Source organism: Parambassis ranga, chromosome 20 (assembly GCF_900634625.1).
Source record: "Parambassis ranga chromosome 20, fParRan2.1, whole genome shotgun sequence".
NCBI lineage: Eukaryota > Metazoa > Chordata > Actinopteri > Ambassidae > Parambassis > Parambassis ranga.
Genome location: NC_041040.1, coordinates 14,194,291 through 14,217,352, shown reverse-complemented (window position 1 = coordinate 14,217,352; position 23,062 = coordinate 14,194,291). Strand labels below are relative to the sequence as shown.

The 23,062-nt window shown below is 42.6% G+C and overlaps 1 protein-coding gene across 5 annotated transcripts; it reads left to right on the top strand.

Annotated features, from left to right (window-relative positions):
- The first annotated feature begins 1,368 nt into the window (after window positions 1-1,368).
- Window positions 1,369-21,458, top strand: myom1b (myomesin 1b). 5 transcript variants are annotated; one of them, XM_028432920.1, is made up of 38 exons: window positions 1,374-1,525; window positions 1,794-2,010; window positions 3,724-3,858; window positions 3,988-4,162; window positions 5,406-5,563; window positions 5,736-5,828; window positions 6,604-6,692; window positions 6,827-6,868; window positions 8,261-8,422; window positions 8,507-8,668; window positions 9,953-10,094; window positions 10,221-10,420; window positions 10,903-10,956; window positions 11,052-11,176; window positions 11,256-11,439; window positions 11,575-11,749; window positions 11,823-11,944; window positions 15,047-15,243; window positions 15,326-15,452; window positions 15,660-15,844; window positions 15,932-16,046; window positions 16,127-16,283; window positions 16,360-16,466; window positions 16,543-16,587; window positions 16,673-16,809; window positions 16,900-17,044; window positions 17,516-17,575; window positions 17,661-17,728; window positions 17,800-17,913; window positions 18,870-18,920; window positions 19,174-19,261; window positions 19,342-19,380; window positions 19,456-19,561; window positions 19,659-19,822; window positions 20,087-20,123; window positions 20,228-20,250; window positions 20,440-20,495; window positions 20,601-21,458. In XM_028432920.1, the coding sequence occupies exons 2-38, from the start codon at window positions 1,856-1,858 to the stop codon at window positions 20,859-20,861; spliced, it is 4,455 nt and encodes a 1,484-aa protein (XP_028288721.1). In that variant the 5' UTR covers window positions 1,374-1,525; window positions 1,794-1,855; the 3' UTR covers window positions 20,862-21,458. The 5 variants fall into 5 exon arrangements, with proteins under 5 accessions (XP_028288724.1, XP_028288723.1, XP_028288721.1 ...); XM_028432919.1 differs by having other exon boundaries at window positions 1,790-2,010; XM_028432922.1 differs by lacking the exon at window positions 1,794-2,010 and having other exon boundaries at window positions 1,370-1,525.
- The last annotated feature ends 1,604 nt before the right edge of the window (window positions 21,459-23,062 follow it).

Below are 23,062 nucleotides of genomic sequence, written 5' to 3'. Positions count from 1 at the left end.
CACTAATCCTGTAGGTTGCTTCACATTTGGCATCTGAAAATATACAAAAATACAGGCTTTATGATTAAATTAAACATATTTATACAATGTCATGTGATTATTATTGCTAAAAACTACACAGCGCAGTGTTTCGTTCAGTGGGAGTATTGGTAGGGATCCAGGTGCTGGGCCAAGGATGTCGTAAATTCAATGAAGGATCATCATAGTTGGCTAAAAGTTGCTTTATGACACATTTTCAATACAGTCAGACAATCCAAACAGGAACGGCAAGCAGCTGAATGGCTGTTAGGGGGCTGACGAACTCACCCTCTCCAACTTATACAAACAACATACTGTATGTTTTCAGTAGGAGACTTCCCTGAAGGACCTCAGGTCAACAGCAGAAGAGATTAGCACATTATTCAGTGGCTTGTAATGTACTGTATTATATGCAATTATAAACTGGATCCCATATTTATTGGACTACATAAGGCACTGTGACCCTGCCTAATGTCTTGCATTAGCCCCCCTCGGTGTATAATGGAGGACTGATCTCTTTTAATGGGCTCACATGTGAATTTGCTGCCATAGCATCTGAGGCATGCTATTGTGGTTACTGCTGACCGCTGTATTATGCAGCACAGTGATGGGTGACAGCCAGAAAACTGGAACGTTCCACAGAAAAGCATTCAGCAAGTATTCAGTGACAGGACAACCACGGAAACTTACCAAGATGTTTCAGTTTCCACAACAATGTGCAAACATCTGCGGTAGCCCACGTAAACCTACCTGCTGAGTGTTTATTTAACGAGGAAAGAGTTCATGTTCAAGTGTCATCATTGGTTTATGACCCAAGGGGACATCTGTGCACTTTCACAAATGAGAGAGTGAGACTAAAAGTGAGAGTGTCAAAGTGAATAACAGGCATGTGAAGCAACAAGCAACAATAGCATAGCTATAGTTAGCAACAGTCACAGCTGACAATTGCAGATAAAGAGCTGGAGGATAACCAGCGATGGCAAAAAGCCAAGCAGCTATTAATGGAAAACAAAAATACAATAAAGAAAGTTAATCCCAATAGTGGGGATTGCTGAGCCAGATGTGTGTAAGTAAAGGATGTAGACTGACATAATAATCAATAGGCAAGTACCAATAAAAGTTAATACATATCACCAAATCAAAATCACATGTTTCATACCACATAACCACATAACATAAAACGTCATGTGACAGCAGCTTTGTGTTTACATACACCACATATTACTCAGTTGTGCTCATTGCAGCGACCAGTACCCATAAATGTGTTGGACTATGGCAGTCCACTCCACTCCCCCCCAAAGGCTCTGCTCTATATTTATCTCCACCCTCACCATAAAAGGCTGTGACTGCTGCTTGGACGCTCTGGTGAAGGCCAATATTATTTTTGTTGTGTAGACCGCAGCCCTGTGTGCACCTACCTGTAGGTTTGCTGGGATTTCAAGCTTTGAGTGTGTGTGGACCATCGTTTTTCTTCAAGGCTTGGAGTTTTAGGGGCTTTGCGTCCGGGGTAAGTGGACCACTTGCTGGGGTCAGGTGTGATCTGGCAGGTGGTAGTTGGTGCATATATCGGTGTAAGCATGCTGAAAATGTGCCTGATTGCCTGAAACTTAAATCGTGTCTTGGTGCAAGTTTGAATTTAAAGGACTATTTATGGTGGTTTTCTATTTTTGATTGTCTATTGTCTACAAAAACCTTTATTCTATTTTATCAGGAATAGAATTACGATTTCAATAACAGTCAATCCGCCTGCTCTTGCACACCTACTGACCAGACAGACACACAAATAGGCAGGAAGGAACTCAGAATCTCAGGGCTCGAACAAGGAGTGGCCTGCAGCATGTCTGGATCTATACCATTCTACCAGAAGCACCACCGCCACTATGACCGTGGCTACCGTAGCAGGGAGACGGATTCTAAACTGAGCCAGTACCAGTCCAGCAGCAGATACACTGCTGGCAGCAGCTCCTCAGCAGCCACCATCAGGAGCAGGGGGTAAGGAGGAGGAGGAAAAAAGGAGAAGGATGGAGGCTCACACCTTCAAAGCCTACTATCTCCCCTAACACCACCATCTATCTGATCAACTCCAACTCCATCACCCTTGTTGGATCACTTCCCTGTTTTGGGATCATCTTCCCTTGACACTCAATAACCATCTTTTTCCCCCACGCAAGTTTTCGGTCACTTTGATCAGCTCTCACACACCTGAGCATTGTGAACTCTGCATGAAGCTTTTTGCATAGTCTCAAAGATTCCCTATGCATGCTAATTTATAATGTTTAACACTATCATCCCCAAGTAACTAATAATTTTTGGCCATTTTTTAACACCTTAATATCTGTTGTTAGATAATCTGCCAGGAAACACACTGTTATGTGATGGCAGTGTTATGCTATATGACATAGACTGAAATAGCTCCTTGACCTGTGCATACCATGCTGGAGTGAAAGTAAGAAGTGACAGTTTATCAGTCTTGTCCTCTTGGATTAACGTCATCCACAAAACCTGATCACATTCATACTGGATTATTATACCTTGAGAACTTGGTTGTTTAGGGGAGGTCATCAGTGGGTGATTCTGTTGCTCAGACTGGTCAGCTGGATGGTATTTTCTAAGGAAGAACACATGTGGATCAAATGTAATAATGGGAGTCTGTCTGTGTGTGACAGCCATGTTTTTAAAGCACCCAGCCAAAAATCAATCAAACATTTTTTGACCTTTGACCCTTTGGACATAAATAATATAAATGAACTTGAAATTTGTCACTTAACACCAAATTTGCATTGGCATGCCTGATGTGTGCACAAGAATGAAACACAGATGAGGTCACAGTTACCTATCGTTCACTATTACCACAATCCACAGTAGCAGCCTTGATAGTTGGATTTGAATATATTGAACAGTGTACAGTGATCCTACAGTAACTAACAAACCTTTAAATGCCTGGCCTGGAGAGTGTGAACAGGTCGGAGGGCTTAGGTTTTACGAACACTATCTGATCTTTGTGCTCATAGCTGGCCAACTGCACCAGCACCCAACTTAGTGCTGAGGCGAGAAGAACAACATTACGATGTGATGATGATTTAACAGTCAGTGCAGCGTGGTTATGATAACACTGATGTTGCTTTTCTTTTGAAAAGTCAGGAGGATATTGTGTGTACGGTCAAAGGAACACTGACCCAGATAGATACAGGAAAAATGAAGGCAGCTGCCCCGTCACCTTTCCTGCTCCTGTGTCCTTATCAAGTTCTTGCTATCTCATACTCCAAATGCCCACCCCTATCTCTCTAGAGCTGCAGATAGAGCTGCCACAAACAAACTGTCTGGTGCCAGAAGTGGACAGACTGAAGGAGATGGATGGGTAAAAATGTCAAAAAAGAAATATTTGATCAGGTTAACGTTTTCGTCAATTGCTTGACCAGGATGTGAGTTGTTAGGGCTATGATAAAGGTTGCACTCTTTCCTTTGTGCTGATTAGATTGCAGCAGAGCAGTAGTCATCCTCAGTGATGCACCACTAGTGTCGGATAGCTTTTGAAATTGGAACTGAACTGCGTAATAGGTGTATAAATGCTGTAATCAACACTAAACCATTCCCACCACTTTCCTTTAATCCCCAACCCATCATCCCTCCTCGCCTTGGCTTTATCCCACATGTTTATGAAATGTTGTCAGTAATGCCAGGCTGATGGTGTTCTGTATGTCTCAGACTTCACGTGTCTTCACACTCTGGGCTGGAGGAAAGCAGACTCAGTCCCATACCAAAAAGAGCCAAGCCAACTTACTTGGCTGTGGACAAAGAGAACCAAATCATCGGCTATGTAGTGCCTATCCTCAGGGGCAGGTAACAATGTCTTTGCTGTTGTAGAACTAGTAATCTAAGAATGCCTTGCAACGTCTTCAACTTTATCTCAAGTGTAATGCTATGCCTTGCTCCCCACATCCATCCCTGGTCCTGTTCTGCTGACTCTAGTCAAGAGTTTGCTACAGGATTTTCAAATACAGAGGAAGGAAGGGTGAGGGACACAGGATCATACATGGCCCGCAGAAACTTGTTCACCAGTGGTCTGGAAATGGAGAGGTCAGAGCTGTTCTCCAGAAAGGAGGCCATGCGTGAGACAGCTGAGCGCATCTCTCTGAGCAAAAGGGTCAGTGGAGAATTTCTCACTGAAACATCATATGAAGTATCACCCATAAACATTCACAATGTAGCAATCGCCTGCTGTCTTTAGGTGAACTGCAGTCTGTGTGGTTCTTGTTGTTTACTGTTTACTGTACCTCAATACTTGTACAATTAAGCTCCACATGCCAAATTCACAACTAGCTGGCAAACAGGCCTGACATTTATAGCTATTAGAAACCAATCATTATTGATTCAGTTGCTATGTATAGTCACATTACTTGTTATTGACTAAAATGAGACATTTGTATCATGGACCACATAACAAGGCGGCTTCCTGTCATATCTTCACAGATAGTATTTTGATTACATTATCTAGCAAGAAATCTAGCCCCCCATCTGTTACTTAGCTACAGTGCAGAGATCTGGTACCTTCATAACATCTGTCAGCAAACTATACAGTTGCCAGACTAGTCTTGGAGGTTTGATAGATGTTTGACAGCCTTTGTTATCATGAATTAGATCACAATTAGTGCTAGCTTAGTGTCGCAAACAGAGGTAAGGCACTCAGAAATCTTTCTTAAGTCTTTCCCATAGGAGTCAGTGCACAGGCTGTTAGCCAGTTGGCGAGGATCATAAAATATACTGGCAATGAATTGCAATTAAATAATCGCATAGCAAGCGTTTAAACTTAATATCCAGCTATGTGACACAATCATATTATATTTTCATCGTTACTGCACCCCAGTAAGTTGCAGTAGTGCTTAGGAAGGCCAAGTGCCTGTGGCTAAGTGGTTGTTACTACTCCTTACACAAGAGAGTTATTTATGTCCCTGGGCGATTATGTGAAGTAGAACCCAGCCGTTCACTGAGCATCATAAAAGCCACAGTTACCCCCTCACTGTATCTGTCTCCCCTGTGCCAGATAGCTACTGGGTGAGACATTCCACAGGAGATCACGTTTCTTAAGACACAGGGAGGCAGAGTCCCTGTGGTGTTGTCATATTAAGTTGGTACACAACTGGACCTCAGCATCCCCCTGACTATTTGTAGGACATAATGAACAACTTACAGTACACATATAACACGTGTCATGGTAGAAGGGAAACATGTTGCATGTGTAAAAACAAATGAAGGAGGCTTGAAATTTGCTATGAGTAAATAAAAGCTTTGTTTTTGCTTCAAGCATGTGTTGCTGGTGAAATCTAATGAAGTGAGTTTTTTCTGGTTGGCAAAGGTAAAATTGTTCTGATTCACTCTGCTATCTTTAGATCCATGAACACGAGGAGCACTTCAAGCGCATGAACGAAGACAGCCTGATGCACGCCCCGGAGTTTGTGATTAAACCTCGCTCCCACACTGTGTGGGAGAAGCAGTGTGTGCGGCTGCATTGCACTGTCAGTGGCTGGCCCGATCCCCGGGTCACCTGGTAGGTCACATGACCAACAACATAACCTCACTTCTGTCCTTCATGTTCTGTCAACATCTTTCTTCCACCTCTGAGACCTCCTGTTCCCACTTTCATGTTTCTCTTTCCTGATTCTGTTTGATCCTTTTCAAGCTGTTTCTGTTTCTCTCCTGTTCTCTGCCTCCATCACAAGGTACAAAAACAATGTGGCAATTGATCCCCTTGCCAACCCTGGCAAGTTTAAACTTGAGAGCAAATACAACGTGCACTCACTGGAGATTAACAGGTAGGTGTAGCTTTCATGGTACCTGAGGGGCCAATCTCAAATTTTCAATTGAACAAATGTCTGTTAATTCTACCATCAAATGAGGAAACGCAGTGGTTTGGTTAAAGAAAGTGTGAGGTATGGTTGGATGAAAACCACACAAGATGCTCCTATCTTCTCTTTAAGCCTTGGCTTATGTGTAGTGAATGGCTTGTTTTAATATCCTGATAGCATCATGTCAACTTAAGGTAGTTTATTGCTGACTTCAGCTGATTGGGAATGGTGCATAGGTACAATCAAAGCTCCACTTGTAGTGTGTGGTGCGGTAAATGTTGATTTGTCTTTGACCCGGTCTGACTTCGACCACGGGTCTGTGAGCCAGATAACTTCCAAATCATTTCCCCGACTGTCAGAGATAACAAAGAGCACGTCTAAAAATAGCCCAGGTCACACAAGGTCTATAAACATAGATGAGTAAACAGCCACACATTGTAGGAGTTTACACTCTCAAACTTCAAAAAATCAAGTCAAATTCCACATTTTGCACTTTCATGGACACACACTGTCATGTACAGAGAGCCACACCACCTGGTGTAAATGACATCACCAGCAGTGTCTATTTATTGCAGGAGTATTCCTGGCCAGGACTTATGGCATGCTTTACAGTTGGGGCTCATAGTTTTACATGGTTGAGAGGCCTGAGGTTGAGCTGGGGGAAGGGCGGCATAAACGTAATCCTGATGCCACAGAATGTGTATTTCATGGAAGATGATCAGTTGGTGTTCTCTCCTTTCAGATGTGACTTTGATGACACAGCACAGTATCGTGTCTCTGCCATGAACTCCCAGGGAGAGCTGTCTGCATTTGCCTCTGTTGTTGTCAAGAGTAGGTCTCACCAATCACTAAATCCCTTCACTCATGGTCATGTAGTTTAGTATACCTGACATTATACAACATATATAGAATAGCACATTCAGTCCATCAATCAGCACTCTGTTGACTGTTGCTATTCTCTACAGGGTTCAAAGGTGACATTGATGAGAACCTGCCTCTACCCAGACGTAAGTGTCTGTTTTTGTTGTTTGTTTTGGGGTCACCAAGAGGCCCTTTAAATATTAATCTTGACTAGCAGAAAGCAGATTTTTAAATTATTGCTGGCTTAAATCCACACTGTTTACTGAAGCATTCATTTGTAATCACAGACAATACAGGAGGAGAAGTGATATCACAAGATATATCCAATCAGATAATGATAACATTAGCTATAAACTGCACTAACTAGTTGTAATTGAGGTTTCTAAACAAAGGTTATTCTATTGAATAGCTTTTGAGGGTGGTAGCAGTTCCTTTGAATCTCAGTGTATGTACATTTCTTACATTTCTAACATTTTAAACATTTTTACTGTGTTTCTACTTGATCCCTACTTCCCTACTTCTTTATAATGTATTTGTGTAATTGCTAACTTTGTCTGTCTGCTTCTTTTTAACCTCAGCTTTTATCACACAGTTTGTTTATCAGAACTTTTGCTACTGAAAACCAATAACTGAACAAAAGTCGATTAAATACCAATTTTGCTAATATCCAGCCAATGAGCTGAACAACTGTGTGAAATGTTCTGGGGGTTTGTGACCACTATCTTTGATCCAAAACCAAAGTAATGCAGTTTTAATTTTATCTGTCTGAAAATAAATCTGCATTATGAGCTTTACTCATGCTGGGCTATGGATGACTCAGTGGTGGTAAATGAACACATGTTGGGTGGAGGACCACTGGGTGCTGCTGCACTAACCCCTTTTTTGTTTCTTTGATGCTGCGACGACAATGCAGGGGCCAATAATGAAGGTAACAGGGTCACAGGATTCTGGTTTGAAAACGTTTTGGTGTCCACTGACTCTGTGTCCATGCATGGCCACTGTTGTCTTTGTAGATATTTCACAGAAAAGTTTGTCCTGTTCTTCAGAAACTGCAACATTTTGAGACAATAGTCTAGAAAACCACACACTAGTGTTATGCACCTTATAAGTTCATGTTCTACTTAAGTAGAAACGTTGTGTAACATCTTCACCACAATATAGAAAAGTCATTGACTGTCGATTGTTATATGTCATACGTCTGTTGTGTTTCATTGTTTCATGCATGATAACATGTCCCTGGGTCTTTTTCTGAGCACTGTACTGAAAATTCAGAGTCACTCTTGTGATCTGTATTGTGTTCTTGTCCTTCATTCTTCACATCTGGTACCTGCTCACTTCACCATCTTCCCTTTGGCTGAAATAGTTCTGATCTAGCTTATTGTTGTTGATGTTTTTGTTTTTTTATGGATGTGATAATTGATGTGATGATGTCCTGTCTCATCAATAGTTTGTTCTTCCACTGGATTGGATGACAGTGGTCTTTCCACTTGTTTCAATTTGTGACATAATGACCTCGCCTTCTCATGCTCTGTCTGTAGAGGGCCCAATCTCTGAGTATGGCATCACCTTCCAGACTCACATTGTCGATAAGTTTGGGGTATCATTTGGAAAAGAGGGTGAGACCATGAGCCTGGGCTGTACGGTCATCATCTACCCTGCGCTGCATCGCTACCAGCCTGAGATTCAGTGGTACAGGGATGGTGCGTAGTTGATTTTATATCATAGCTTTGACTCATATCTGCAACGTAAAGCTGAAATTATTCTGCATTCTACTTCTCTGCCAGATGTCCTGCTGTCTTCTTCTAAATGGCATCACACGCACTGGAGTGGCGACCGCGCCACACTGACACTCACACACCTTAACAAAGAGGATGAAGGTCTCTACACCCTGCGTGTCATTACCAAGTCTGGATATGAAACCTACTCCTCCTATGTCTTTGTCAGAGGTGGGTACATCAGTGCTCCAGTAATCAGTATCTCACTACTCGTTGTGGTTAATTGCTTGTGACATACACTTTATTCAGAGTGTCAGAAAAGAGGTGGTAGTCACTTGTGGCATGGAGTCTTGTCCTAAAGGGTAAAAATACTCTTCCTATCAGCTTCATATGTTCTTCATAATCATGTCCCAAATCCAGTTCTCATCAAGTTCTCATTGCATGGATGTGTTTATGGGAGAAACCCAGTTCTGTTCCAAGATTGTGTCAGTGGTCTCCTGGGTGGTGATGGTGGCTGGCCTTTTTGGATGGGAGCCATCACCCAGGCTTTCTCTGTTATGTTTGAATAGCCCACTTCTTCACCATGCTGTAAGAAGTAACCCTTTACTGTCACCATGTTATGGGACCATCTTTGGGTAATAGGTTCTTGAGACTGAGGTAGGAGATGAGTCGATTTTCTCACAGTGCTGACCTCCAAGTTAAAACTACCAGACAGAATTACCTAACACTTGTACACTCATGTATATCTAAATATCTCACAGCAATAAAGCCAGTCCTATTGCAATGTACATCCTACATTTAAATTCAACACAACCAACATAATTCTACCATTGCTTTTGCTTTGTTTTTGAAAGTATCTCATTGGGTCAAGGTCAAAGTGACAACAGTTCGTCCCTTGGCACAATGATGACAATCCCATTATTAACTGTCAAAGTCTTTGAATAGGAGTGTGTGGTTTTAAATAGGATATCTCTAATGGAGACACAGCATGGTGGCAACTCCCTAGCATCTGTTGGAAAAAGCGGTAAGTGAAGCTTATCTTTTCTGCCTTCAGAGACAATCTGACACATCAACCATGTTGGGCATGAAGACGGCTAGAAAATAGACTCTGTTGTTGTCCTGTTACAGCTCAGGGTCGCCCACTAAAGAAGACACCAGGTACAATCTCCATGACAAAAACGCTATATGATCCTGGCTGCACTTGTGCTATTCTGAGAGAGCTTAGCCATGGAATGAGTGGCTGTTCATGCAGATAGATCCTGGAAATATCTGCTTCAAGGAGAAACAGGAGGCTGCCTAGTTCTGTGCTGTAATCTCTGGATGTGTTTGTGCAACAACAAACTCATCTGCCCTTGTCTCCTGTAGACTTAAGGAACCACAAACATTCCAAGAATCAAACCGCACCGCTGCACAGTACACACACAGAGAATATTCACAAACTTCCAAACTATTCTAGTATAGCTGGAAGAGTATTAATGCTGAAAATCCTGCTTGTGCTGTTGTTGTGCCTTTTAGATGCTGATGCTGAGGTTGAAGGAGCTCCTGCAGCCCCTCTGGATGTACGCTGCCTGGATGCCAACAAGGATTATATTATTGTTACATGGAAGCAGCCAGCTGTTGATAGAGGCAGCTCCATCCTGGGTTACTTTGTGGACAGGTCAGTCACAGTGTTATTTCCTATTTCTTTGGTGTCTAATCAACTACTCAAACCTCTTATCAGTCAGAGGACATGTCAGATTATATACAAATTGGTGTTACCGTTGACATGTGGTCTTTAACCCAGGTGTGAGGTTGGAACCACCCACTGGATTCAGTGCAATGACACTCCAGTCAAGTTTGCCCGTTTCCCCGTCACTGGTTTGGTAGAGGGCCGTTCTTATACCTTCCGTGTGCGTGCTGTCAACAAGAGTGGCATGAGCCGCCCGTCCAGAGTGTCTGAACCTGTGGCTGCCATGGACCCAGCTGACCGCGCCCGCATGAGAGGTAGAGCAGCCAATACCATAAAAATTAAACTGCAGCAATACAAGCAATACATACTTAGCAAAGTGGTTAGTACAATGTATTTGTTGACAATGGAAATGTTAATGTAGGTTTAACATGTCCTTTTATGCATCTTTCTGAGCTCAAAATAGTTATTCATGCTACCATGCCCTGCATATCCATGGATTTACCCCTTGCCCAAATTAGCTGTTTACAATGTGTGTAGCTTTACATGCAGATACACTGCAACTGGCCACTACCCTGGGTGGTGTAACTTTCCTGTCAGTATGGATATCCCACCAATGGGATCTGAATATCCCTTATGATGTCATAAGGGGCTGCAAACAATAAAAGCTCACCCACACAAATTATTTTAAAAGGAGAAACGAAAGCAGTCAGGGGATGGTCCGTACTAGTACTTTTCAGCTGTAGACTTACTGGGAATATGTCATAATGGTCAAAAATATGTACATGATGATTCTCAGGTACTTCTGCCCCCTGGACCGGTCAAATCATTGTCACCGAGGAGGAGCCTGCAGGTAAGAAATGACAATTTTTTTTTATAAACTAATACTCAGTGACAAAAGGTTCCATTTGCTCATTTTTATGCTGTTCTTTATTGTTTGACCATCAGAGGGCATTGTTCCTGGCAGACCTCAGGAACTGCAGGTGACAGAGGCAACCAAGAACTATGTAGTGCTGAGCTGGAAACCACCAGGAGAGAAAGGCCTTGAGGGTGTCATGTACTATGTGGAAAAGGTAACATTTAACCTGCATCTAAAGTCACTGCAAGCCTGTGCTTCAGTGACAGACTGGCCCTTTGCTCTTTGTTCGTCAGTGTGTCTCTGGCACGGATAGCTGGCAGAGGGTGAACACAGAGATCCCAGTAAAGTCTCCTCGCTTTGCGCTGTTTGATCTCTCCGAGGGGAAATCCTACTGCTTCCGTGTGCGCTGCTGCAACTCTGCTGGTGTTGGCGAGCCATCTGAGCCTACTGAGGCCACCACAGTTGGTGACAAGCTTGGTGAGAGGACAAACAAATGCATTTGATTCTTAAATTCTTACATTAAACATCCTCAAAACTACTCAGTTCTCAAGTTCAAATATTATGAGCTAATGATCCCCTTCCTCCTGAAAATAAGAACAATTTTGTCCTCAGATATCCCATCTGCCCCAGGAAAAGTTGTTCCCACTAGAAACACAGACACATCCGTTGTCGTGTCCTGGGAAGCATCTCATGACGCTAAAGAGTTGGTGGGATACTACATCGAGGGCAGTGTTGTTAACAGCAACGTGTGGGAGCCGTGCAACAACAAACCTGTTAATGCTACCAGGTAAAATTGCTTCTCATTGTTTTATTTTCAGGTCTAATAGAAATTCATGGCCACTATTTACATTTGATCAAAGGTTCATCTGCCACGGGCTGATCACAGGAGAGACGTACATATTCAGGGTGAGGGCAGTGAACGCTGCAGGACTCAGCCAGTTCTCAGAGGAGTCGGAGCCTGTGGAGGTGAAGGCTGCTATTGGTGAGTGTAATACATGCTTAATACTGTGCATCTGATACAATTAGCTAACGTAGTATAGTCAGAGGATAATTTTTAATTTTGCCTTAAAGGAAATGTAGTTCAATTCTTATTTTATAAAATTTGTCAATTTAGTTAAAGTGATGCAGTAATTAGCAATGTGTTGTAGAACCATGTCTTCGACTCTTTAAATCATCTACACTCCCACACTTGCTCCACCATGGTTCCACTCTGTCACCCTGTTATTCTGCACTGTTGTGTGCTGCACCTACCTGCCACCCTGTCCAGCCACATCTACCCCACCACTTCCTCCTCCCTGCACAGCCTGAGGCAGGGTCGGGGTCAGGACTTGTAGACTTCCTCTAAATTTGGGTCAGTGTGATCCAATTCAGTGGTCGTTACAAACCAGCCCGGCGTCACACACCACCACCATCACCAACCACCCCCATTTTCCCTTCACCTGTCCTGGGCACAAGACGTGTCGGCAACCCTACATGGTACAAAAGGTACCAACACATGGACCTCTCACACCCCACCGGTACCCTTAAACTGCGCAGAGTTTCTCTGTCCTAACCCGTCTGTTGGCAGCTAATCTGGCGCTGGTGTTGTTCCGTTCAAATGAATTGACGATATACTGTGACAAATAGAACAATGCCGTCAGACATGCTGTTCCTCCTGCATGTGCTCCTTTAAATCTTTCTGTATTATTACTAACACTACTAACAGCTTCTGGCCTTGTTACTCATTCCTGCTCTCTTTTCCCTTATAAAACACACCCAGTAAGAATGCCAATGTATTTGTCTTGTAGACAAGCATGTAGTGGGAATGCCACATTATTTTCTACGTTGTCAATTTTCAAAAAATGTTAATCTAAAGTAAAGTGACATATATTTCTGAGATTAATCACAAATCCCAACAAACCTAGATGAAGCATTTGTGTCACTGTCTTTGGACAAAGCTGAGGTAGCAAGCATACACACAAGCACACAATGTTTGTGTAATTACTTTCACTGCCAGCAGGTGGAGCCAGTGGTTCTGCATTGTAGCTTAAATGGGCTCATTTACTACAAGCAGCAAAATGTAGCACTTCATATGAGTTTGATCATCATGCTGCAGCTCTCATTTAACACACCATTTACTTGTTTTTAATGGAAATCTATGAGGTGTTGGAATCCATTGGCATTGTTACTAAAGTATTTTCATAAAGAGGTGTCAGAAAGCACACACCCACTGTCATTGGCCGCTTTTCTTTACACGCCTGCATGCTCTCATAACCTGAAATAGGGCCTCCTCACATGGATGTCTCTCTTTGGTCATCTTGTCTTCATATTCCCTCCCAGTCTAATGAAGACATCGTACTGATGTGATGAATATTGCTTTCTATGCTTGTTTCTTGATGAACGTTGTGTGAGTGAGATATGAACAGTGAGTGGATTTTTAGCTTGTTCAAAGAGCTTATTCTGGTTTTTTTCTGCTAACACCCATAGGGGGCGGCATCCCACATGGTGTGTTGCCGAAGATGGGGCCGGGGGGTAACGTGGGCCAACTAACTGAGCACAGGCCACGCTGGACGTGCACGCATGACACTGTCCAGTCCTCCCCTGACACTAAGCAAAAGTGCAATAAAGCTCAGGCTGACACTAAAGCCAGGGAGGGGGCCAGGGCTGCTCGCTCAGAGCCTCACCCCATGGAGAGTAAAACCAAAGGGGACAAGAGAGGCAGTGTGTCCTGGGCCCCTGACCTGGCAAAAGACCTGCTCACAGAGTCCGTGTCAGGCTCAGTTTCTGACCCACTTACTGACGTAGTCACAGCTGCACACTTAGACCCAGTCACTACTGAGGTCGAGGATCAGGCTGTGGGAACAGCCAACGAGCCTGAGGCCCGGCAGGCACGTAAGTTCTCTGTAGATGGTTCTGCTAATCGGGAGAGAACGAGGCCGAAGGGAGAGTCCTCAGGTGAGCACACCTCAGCTGGAAACCTTTTTGTAAAGTCCACGTAAAGCCACATATAGTGTCCTGATTTCTGAGGGATCTTATTTCCCATAAGAGTGAGGATTTCCCATGTTACACCAAATGTTCCATGCAGGTATTTGATACATAATAAGCAATACATTGCTTTACTGGTATTCTTCTTTTGAAGGTAAGTCACTGTAAAACACCATCTAACCCAGGTTTAACTCAACACAGTCACGCTTTCTGGCCAACACTTTTCCACAACCTCCTGACTCGGTGGCCTGCAGGAACCTCAGGTCCTGCCCCCACTCTGAGTACCCAGACACTCTTAACTCACTGAAGTATGTCATGGCAGGAGCCAGTCCTACCATGCACTTGAAAACTGGGTCAGAACAAGAGCAGGACGCTTGTGACCTGAGACCATGTTGGAGCTTTCTGACTGTGAATTTCCAGATACCACTTCTCGGACACTTTGAACCAACTTCTCATCCCGAAACTGGGGCAGTATCAAGTTCACATGACTATTTCTGTGCGACAAGCTGATTTATTATTGCCATGTTACATGTTCCTGCTTTTGTAGAGACTGCAGCCCAACCTAGCTTCTAAAAACCACTCGCTTGTTGATGTGGGAAAGAATAGTTTGACATTAAACTACAGCCAGGAAACGCTAGCTTAGCTTAACCAGCAATAAAATCCACACAAAAACCTGCAAAAAATGAGAAGAAAAAGGAAAGATGGGTTGCAAATAGACCAACCATGCTAAGCTAACAGGCTGCTGGCTGTAGCATCATGTAGACACAGTTTCCCATATCTCAGTATGTTTCTTCAAGTAAACTATGATACAAACTTCTAATGATGAAAAGGTTGGGTTTGACCCTTAAGACCAATAAATGATTTAGAATCAAATAGCACTCAGTAGTCAATTCATGGGAACTTTAAACCTTAAATGAGCACTTGCTTTAAACAGCCTAGTGGAAAACTAAAGCTCAATAATATTTTCACAGCTACAGCAGAGAAAACCTCAAAAATTAAAAATGATAAATAAATCAGAATTGAGAATTAAAAGTATGACTTCATATTAGAGCTTCAGTTTCCCATTACATCAGCTTTTCCTGCGGAGGCCTGTGGTGTTAATCAGCGTGTTTTGTCTCAGCCTCTCCTGCTCCACCCTATGGCATCACTGTGCTGGAGTGTGTGCGCGACTCCATGGTGCTGGCCTGGAAACAGCCAACTTTCATCGGAGGTGCTGACATCACCGGCTACTTTGTGGATTACCGTGAGGTCATTGATGGCGTGCCAGGGAAGTGGCATGAGGCCAACATCAAGGCTGTCAGTGAGAGGGCCTACAGGGTGAGCGAAAGTCAAACACTTGTCAATCTAAAACAGTCTGTGGATCCACTGACAGGTTCATAAGAAAGGCTTTTGTTATAAGGTGTCTGACCTGAAGGAGAACAAGAAGTACCAGTTCCAGGTGAGGGCAGCCAACATGGCAGGTGTCGGCATCCCGTCGCTGCCCAGTGACACCTTCCTGTGTGAGGAGTGGACCATTGCTGTACCAGGTTGGTTAGACCACGTGTTGTATCTGTTGGTGTTTAGTTCTTTTTTCTCCACACATAGTCTATACATGTTATACATAAATAGTTGATTTAAGGAATGTTTAATCATAAACATAATGTTTAGTTGCTGCTTTGCATGTAGTTAAGCTTCAGTTTAATGGTCACTGTCACTGGAGCTCTGGCTTAAACACACTTGTCTCTGGAATGCAGGACCTCCTCATGACCTGCAGATCAGAGAGGTACGAAGTGATGCGCTGGTGTTGCTATGGAAACCGCCCGTATACCAGGGCCGTGATCCCGTCAACGGTTTCTACGTTGACATCAAGGAAGCAGACGCGTCAGAGGAGGAGTGGAGAGGAGTCAACAACAAGGCCACAGAGAAGACGTACTTCAAGGTCTTCATCTGGGAGTCCACTTATATGATGGTTTGTCATCAGCAGCTGCTGCAGAGTTTTAATCAGTTTAACTTCTTTCATTTGCAGATTAAGAATCTTAAAGAAGGAGAGACGTATGTGTTCCGTGTGCGTGCTCAGAATAAAGCCGGTGTTGGAAAAACCTCCGATGTGACAGAGCCAGTCGTTGCTCTGACCAAACCAGGTACGAAAACGATGAACATAAACATCCCGCCTACTGCAACATTATTGTTTTGTTAAACTTCACTTTCTCTGGTTTTTCAGGCACCAGTGAGATAGTCGTGAACGTTGATGATGATGGTATCATCTCCATGAACTTCGAATGCAGCAATGTGACCCCTGACTCCAAGTTTGTGTGGTCCAAGAATTATGAGGAAATCACAGACAGCTCCCGCCTGACGATAGAGACCAAGGGAAACAAGTGAGATGATGGAGTGTGAGGTTTCTAGATGCAAACACCATTCGTTCTGTCACTTCAATAATGCTTTTGTCTGCAGGTCCAAAGCAGTTTTTAACACTCCTGACGAGGAGGACATTGGTGTTTACTCATGTCTTGTCACCCACACTGATGGTGCTTCATCCAGCTACACTCTGTCTGAAGAAGGTGGGTCACAGAGAACAGTGAACTACATCAGCTGTTGTTTCTCATCACTACTCACGAGTCTCATGTCATTTCTCAGAGCTGAAGAGGCTGCTGGAGATCAGTCATGACCACAAATTCCCCAGTGAGTGTTTCACATCTCTCAACATGCTGTTTTTAAGTGTGTAAGAAGTGATTTCTAACTGGTTCTCGATCTTTCTTCACACCAGTAATCCCGCTGAAGTCAGAGTTGGCCGTGGAGCTGCTGGAGAAGGGCAGAGTTCGCTTCTGGCTGCATGCAGCGAAGATCTCAGCCAACGGAAAAGTGGATTATGTTTTCAATGATAACGTTCTCTCTCAGGGGGAGGTCAGTAAAAAATAGTTTAAAGACATTTTTTGTTTTAGAGCAGCAGTACTGTTTCTAATTAACAGTGTTCTCCTTGTTCTCATTACGCAGAAATACAAGATGAACTTTGACAAGAACACCGGTGTGATCGAGATGATCATGGAGTGTCTGACCCCCGCTGACGAAGGCACCTTCACCTTCCAGCTGCAGGATGGGAAAGCTACCAACCAGTCCAGCTTAGTACTGATTGGAGACGGTGCGTTGTTTTTGAATGTGCATAATTAATATTTGCTACGATAATTTAACACTATTGTTGGTTGGACTGACGATGGCCTGGCACTGTAAGCAAACAACCAATCAGCTGTCAACTCATTTGATTCAAATGAGTGAACATACTGAAAACAGGACTACTGTACTTTTATTAGATATACTTTAATGAGTGCAGCCCCTTATAGACTGACACTAACATTGTGGGACACTAATAATTAAAGTGGTCAGATAGATTGTCAGATAATACTTCATAAGCACACCAGACAGTATAGAGGAGCTCAGCACCTGTGACCTTTTGACACTAGAGGGCAGTGAAGACATTTAAATAAAGTAATGTTACTGGAATTACATATAATTTCAGACATCCAAACAGGAATGACTTGGATTCTTGGACAGAATGAGGACAGACTGGGTTCAGTCTGGAAGAATAAAATCTTTAAACTCTTTTTGTTTGCAGTGTTCAAGCAGCTTCAGAAGGAATCCGAGTTCCAGAGAAAAGAATGGTTCAGAAAACAAGGTGTGTGATGCTTATTGTTAGTTTGATCCTTTATCCAGATAAATCAAAAACACTGTGATCTTTATGACTGCTGTGATTGTCCCAGGTCCTCACTTTATCGAGTATTTGGGTTATGAAGTGACACCAGAGTGCTGCGTTGTTCTCAAGTGCAAGGTGAGTTATTAGTGATTTTTCCTGCTTTTGTCTTACATCACTAACCATCCCTCTGTTGTGCTGTGTGTCAGGTTGGCAACATGAAGAAAGACACGTCTGCTCTGTGGTACAAAGACAAACACCAGATCAAAGCTGACGAGAATCTGGGCTTCTCTGAAGGAGTGCTGAAACTGGAAATTGCTCAGGTGAAAATATGAGAAAAGGAACCCGAGCGAAGTGTGAATTTATGTATATGTGGATATATTTGTGTATTCTATAATCGTCACTGAACTCATCGACATATATGACTGTCAACAGTTTGTCCCCAAAATATGCTGTTTTCACTTTCTGTCCACATCTTTAGCCTCAGCGTCGAGAAAGTGGGAGGAAACAAATGACTCAAATAAGATCATTTAAAGATTCAAATTTGACTAATTTCACTAAAACAAACAAGCTTAAACGCTGCTATTTGTTCCAGGTGTGGGTCAGTCACACTGGTTATTTTTGCATGTATTTACACCCAGGTGTGCAGCATAGCTGAGACAAACACTAGACTAACCAGGTGTGGTTAATGTCCACTAACCCAGCCAATAATTAGTTTAGGTGTCTGTAGCCAGCAATGCTATTTGCAACCAGGCTGGAAAGGACAATGTGGCTACTTACACCCAGGTGAAGAACTGCAAAAACAAATATCAGGTGTCTGTTGCCACATAATCCTATTTCAGGCAGGCTAGTGGTTAACATTGTAAAATGCTCAATGCTTCAATGCTCAATGTTATATCACTGACTTAAAATAAAGCTCAGCATTAATTTTCATTATTCTAAGAACAATGCTATTTTCACCCTGGTGTCTGTAATGGTGAATGTCACAGTGGTTTGATAGATTTGTCGCCTAATTCTGACCAAAATCTGACCAACAAGTTAAAGAATTTAACACACAGTGCTCCCAGCATACATACTGCATATTAATAAGACTACATTCAGCTCCACTGTTCATTCAGTTCACAGCTGTTCTGTCATCTTTTCTGTTTTAATCTATTCTCTCTGTAACCTCATAACCCATCCACATCTCACTGTACTGTGTGTAACTGTCTGTCCATTAAGGTGGCATGTCTTCATATAATCTCCATATAAACATAATGTCACATGTGTCCCATTGCAGTGCGACTCCCCAGCAGACAAAGCCGACGGCCCAGTGTGGAGAAGACTAAAAGTTGGGATCAGTTATCCGTTACCCACTTCTGGTTTTACCGTTTCGCCTGAGAATGCTTTTTGAAAAATTAGTTTGTTTTTTTTTGTCTGTTATTTTTTTCTGTTGTTTGTTTGTTTTTGCTTTTTTGCTTTTCTGTCATATGTATGTTTTCTGCAGCATCTCTAGCAGAAGAAACAAGCTTGCCTTTTCATGTAGTTTTAACAAAATGTTTGTGATGTTTGGGTGAATCTGACTTTGTTGTTCTCACTGTCAGATTTCCAAGAAGGATGCTGGTGTGTATGAAGTTATTCTGAAGGACGACAGAGGACAGGATACGTCCACACTGAACCTGACAGACCAAGGTACGCTCACGTTCGCACACTGATGGAACCAAAACCGCCTCATTAGTCACTGAGGATGACCTTATGTTTGTCTCTTCAAGGTTTCAAAGACTTGATGAATGAAGTTTTCAGTTTCATCGGTAAGAAGAAACATTTGAATCATGTCAAACCAAAAGTAAATATCTCACTGACATTTTTAATGTTTTTCTTTGCAGCCAATTCCTCGACTCCACTAAAGGTCACCAGCACAGATGAAGGCATCCGAATCTACACCTTTGTCAACTACTACAACGATTTACTCCAAGTGACATGGCACTACAAGTGTGTTCATATTTCAGGAGGCTTCACACAGGCTTCACATAAACACACAGCAGAATTAAACCATTCCTACTGAGTGAGGTTTCTGTTTCTCTGACAGGGATTCTGCGATCGCCTTCTCTGACCGTATAAAGAGCGGTGTGGTCGGGGAGCAGCTGTGGCTTCAGATCACTGATCCCACAGAGAAGGACATGGGCAAATACGCCATCGAGTTCAACGATGGGAAGGGTGGCCTCAGGAGGACTCTAGACCTCTCTGGACAAGGTGAGAACTCTGGCTGAGTCTATAGTTACATGGCATGAACTCTGACAACATAGACAGATTATGTCTAGATGTCAAGACTGACAGACCTCAATGCAATCATCAAGACGTCTTGTTTAGGTTTAAGGTCATGGTTTCAACTACATATAAAAATCGACAGTTTGAGTTGAGATCTACTTTTTAATCTTAAATATGTCTTTTTAATGTATTCTATTTATGAGGCTGAGTTTCTTTGGAGCACTGACCAGAGTCTGTTTTGTTTCGCAGCCTTTGACGATGCTTTTGCAGAATTCCAGAGACTCAAGTATGTTATTATTCACTTAAACATGTAGTTAGCCAAAGTTTTCACATAATATGAAAACATCACCTTTAAATGTTAATTATTGTTTCCTCTTTCTTGTACCTCAGAGCTGCTGCTACTGCAGAGAGGAGTGAGTGACTGTGTTTACACTGGCTTTACTTCTGTAATATTTACATTTGTACCCGATGAACTTCTGACATACACATATACGCCTACTTCTGTCTCCCCCATAACATTTCTATGTTTGGTCACTATTTCTACAACATTTAATTTTTGGAACATATTATTGAATCTTTTCATTTGCAATCGTTTCCTTTAGATCGTGCTCGAGTAGCAGGTGGCCTGCCTGACGTGGTCACTATACAGGAGGGCAAGGTCAGTCCCAGCTCCATCAGAAAATACATTCTATATGCGTTAACAATGATTTCTAATAATGTCTCTCTTATTCTTGATCTGTTCTCTCCTCCTGTCTTCACTCAGGCTCTCAATCTCACCTGCAACATTTCGGGTAACCCCGTGCCGGAGGTCACCTGGCTGAAGAACGACAGGGAGATCACGTCAGATGAGCACTGCATCCTCAAATTTGAGTCAGGCAAGTTTGCCAGCTTCACCATCACCGCGGTGAACACGTCGGACTCTGGCAAGTACAGCATCCTGGTGAAGAACAAGTACGGCACAGAGAGTGGGGACTTCACCGTAAGTGTCTTCATCCCCGAAGAGGCGGGCGGCAAGAAAAAATAAAAGCGGTCCAAATCTTGACGTAAATATGTACAAAATATGACAAAAAGGGATAAAAAAAGGATGCTATGTGTGGAGTGTAGAATCTCAGTGGAGGCGCTGAATCTGAACATGAAACAGTTCAGAGAGTTAAATTTAAAATTGGTTGGTCCAATAAGAACAAATATACCAACTCAGAATGTTACTGGTGCAGTTTCTGTTTGTGTGCCGAGAGGATAAGATTAGAAAAATCTAATCTAAAACATGAAGTCTGTGTGGAATTAAAATGTGAGTGTTTTTACGTTTGCTGCAAAGGATGTGGACGCACCTGTAAAGCTTCAAGCTTTACTCCACAACTTCTTATGGATGTAAACAAACTTTGTAGCAAATGTATAAAAACATGTGCAACTTAATCAGATTTGCATTTATGTTTGTTCCATTGTGTCACCATCACTTCCTGTCCTGCTGTCTCCACATCACTGCTGTTATCCCTGCACCCCCCATGATTATCATGTCTCCTTTATTGTGATGTTGATACCACGGTGATGAAGACTGTTACTGCTTCACTTCCTATTCCCCTGTTTCTTGATGACACTAATAAAAATAGCATGTACGTCCCCACCTCCTCCTCCTCCTCCTCTTCCTCCTTTATGAGTCGTCTCACTTTGCTGCCTTCACATTTTCACTCTCTCGTTTCAGTCGACTCGTCCCTTTTTTTCACTCCCAGTCACATTTTCCTGTAGAGTCGGACATCCTGAAGAACAACCACCAGCATGGAGACAACCTCCCCTTCCTCCATCCCTTCCTCCTCCTTCCACTGTTATCCAAACCATGATCCAGATTGTTGTACAAACAGACTATTCATGCTTGATTAGTGATGCTCTCAAAATGAGCAACAAAATCAAGCTCATGCGTTGTTTGGTTGCCATCCAACAGTCACAGTTCTGTACATGCAGGTTGATTGATAAGGTCGTGGCCTAAGGTAAAATAAACCAGCACATCTATTTTTATGATGGAGCCAGCAGTCAGGTGAGGATACCTTCTCCTTCTCTGGTGCTCCACAGCAGCAATGATGTCCTCATCACTGTCAAAATGGTGGCCACCGAGCTGATGCTTCATCTTTAGGGCAGGTGTTGGATAGGTTCAGATCCAGATTTCCAACTTCATTTTTGTATCATATGTTGGTGCCGTACCAGTTTTCAATCAGCTGACCTCAGCTGCCTGTGATGAGAGCTGTGTGCTTCTTTAGGCCACAAAGTTATCAATCACTGCTGTGCACAGTGAAAATATCACTGTATCACTAGTTACTTTTAATCACACTACACATGTGCGAAAACAGCCAGGGAGACAAATAGGGATATATTACATAGGGAAAAATGACATATTAATATAAAGCATTATGTAGCATATTTCTATTAACATTATAAAAGATTATATTAGATAAGCATGTTTTATATGTAACAGATTTGTCTTAACTAAGAATTTCTGTCTTGTTAATTAATCTAAAATATCTGAAAAACATTTGTTTTACTAGCAGTAGTACCATTCAGTTCAGGTTCCTAGTTAAGTTTTGATAGTAGTTTTTTTACATCTTAAATTATGATTATTTGTGTGGACCAACACTTGAGAAGTTCAGAATGATATCTTATTTAAGTTTAGTCTGGAGGTAGTTAAATGATTTGATTTTCATTTTAGTAATTAAAAGACTAGATGTTGCACTGTACCGATTAAGGTTAAAAAAAAAACAAATGAGGAGAAGGTGTCATCATAAATTAGCTAAAAGGAACTGAAATGTGAGTTTATGAATAATATGATAAAAATGGGAGTTCAGATGTGTTACACTGACTGTCAGTGGTAGTTCTGACCTCCATGATCTTCGTGGGTGAGTATCACCTTCTGACTGATGCTGAGGCGGTTGCTTCTGATGTCAGAGCTTCATCATGTCAGGCGATGCCTCACGTCTCTTTGTCTCCTTCAGCTGGAGATCACAGAGGGCACGCCTGACCTGGGAGTGACGTCATATTGGACTGATGCGGAGGGAAATGTGGTGTTTGGCCCAAACACCCCGAAGGAAAAGATGAAAACCGCAGTGACTGGAACCAAAACACAGAAGCGAAAGGGTGAGAAGGTTTAGGTGAAAAATTCAGCCAACACTCAGATGACATGTGTAATAATTATTGTTTTATTACAGGATCTGTTGCTAAGACGCGTCCTGTGGAGCAGGT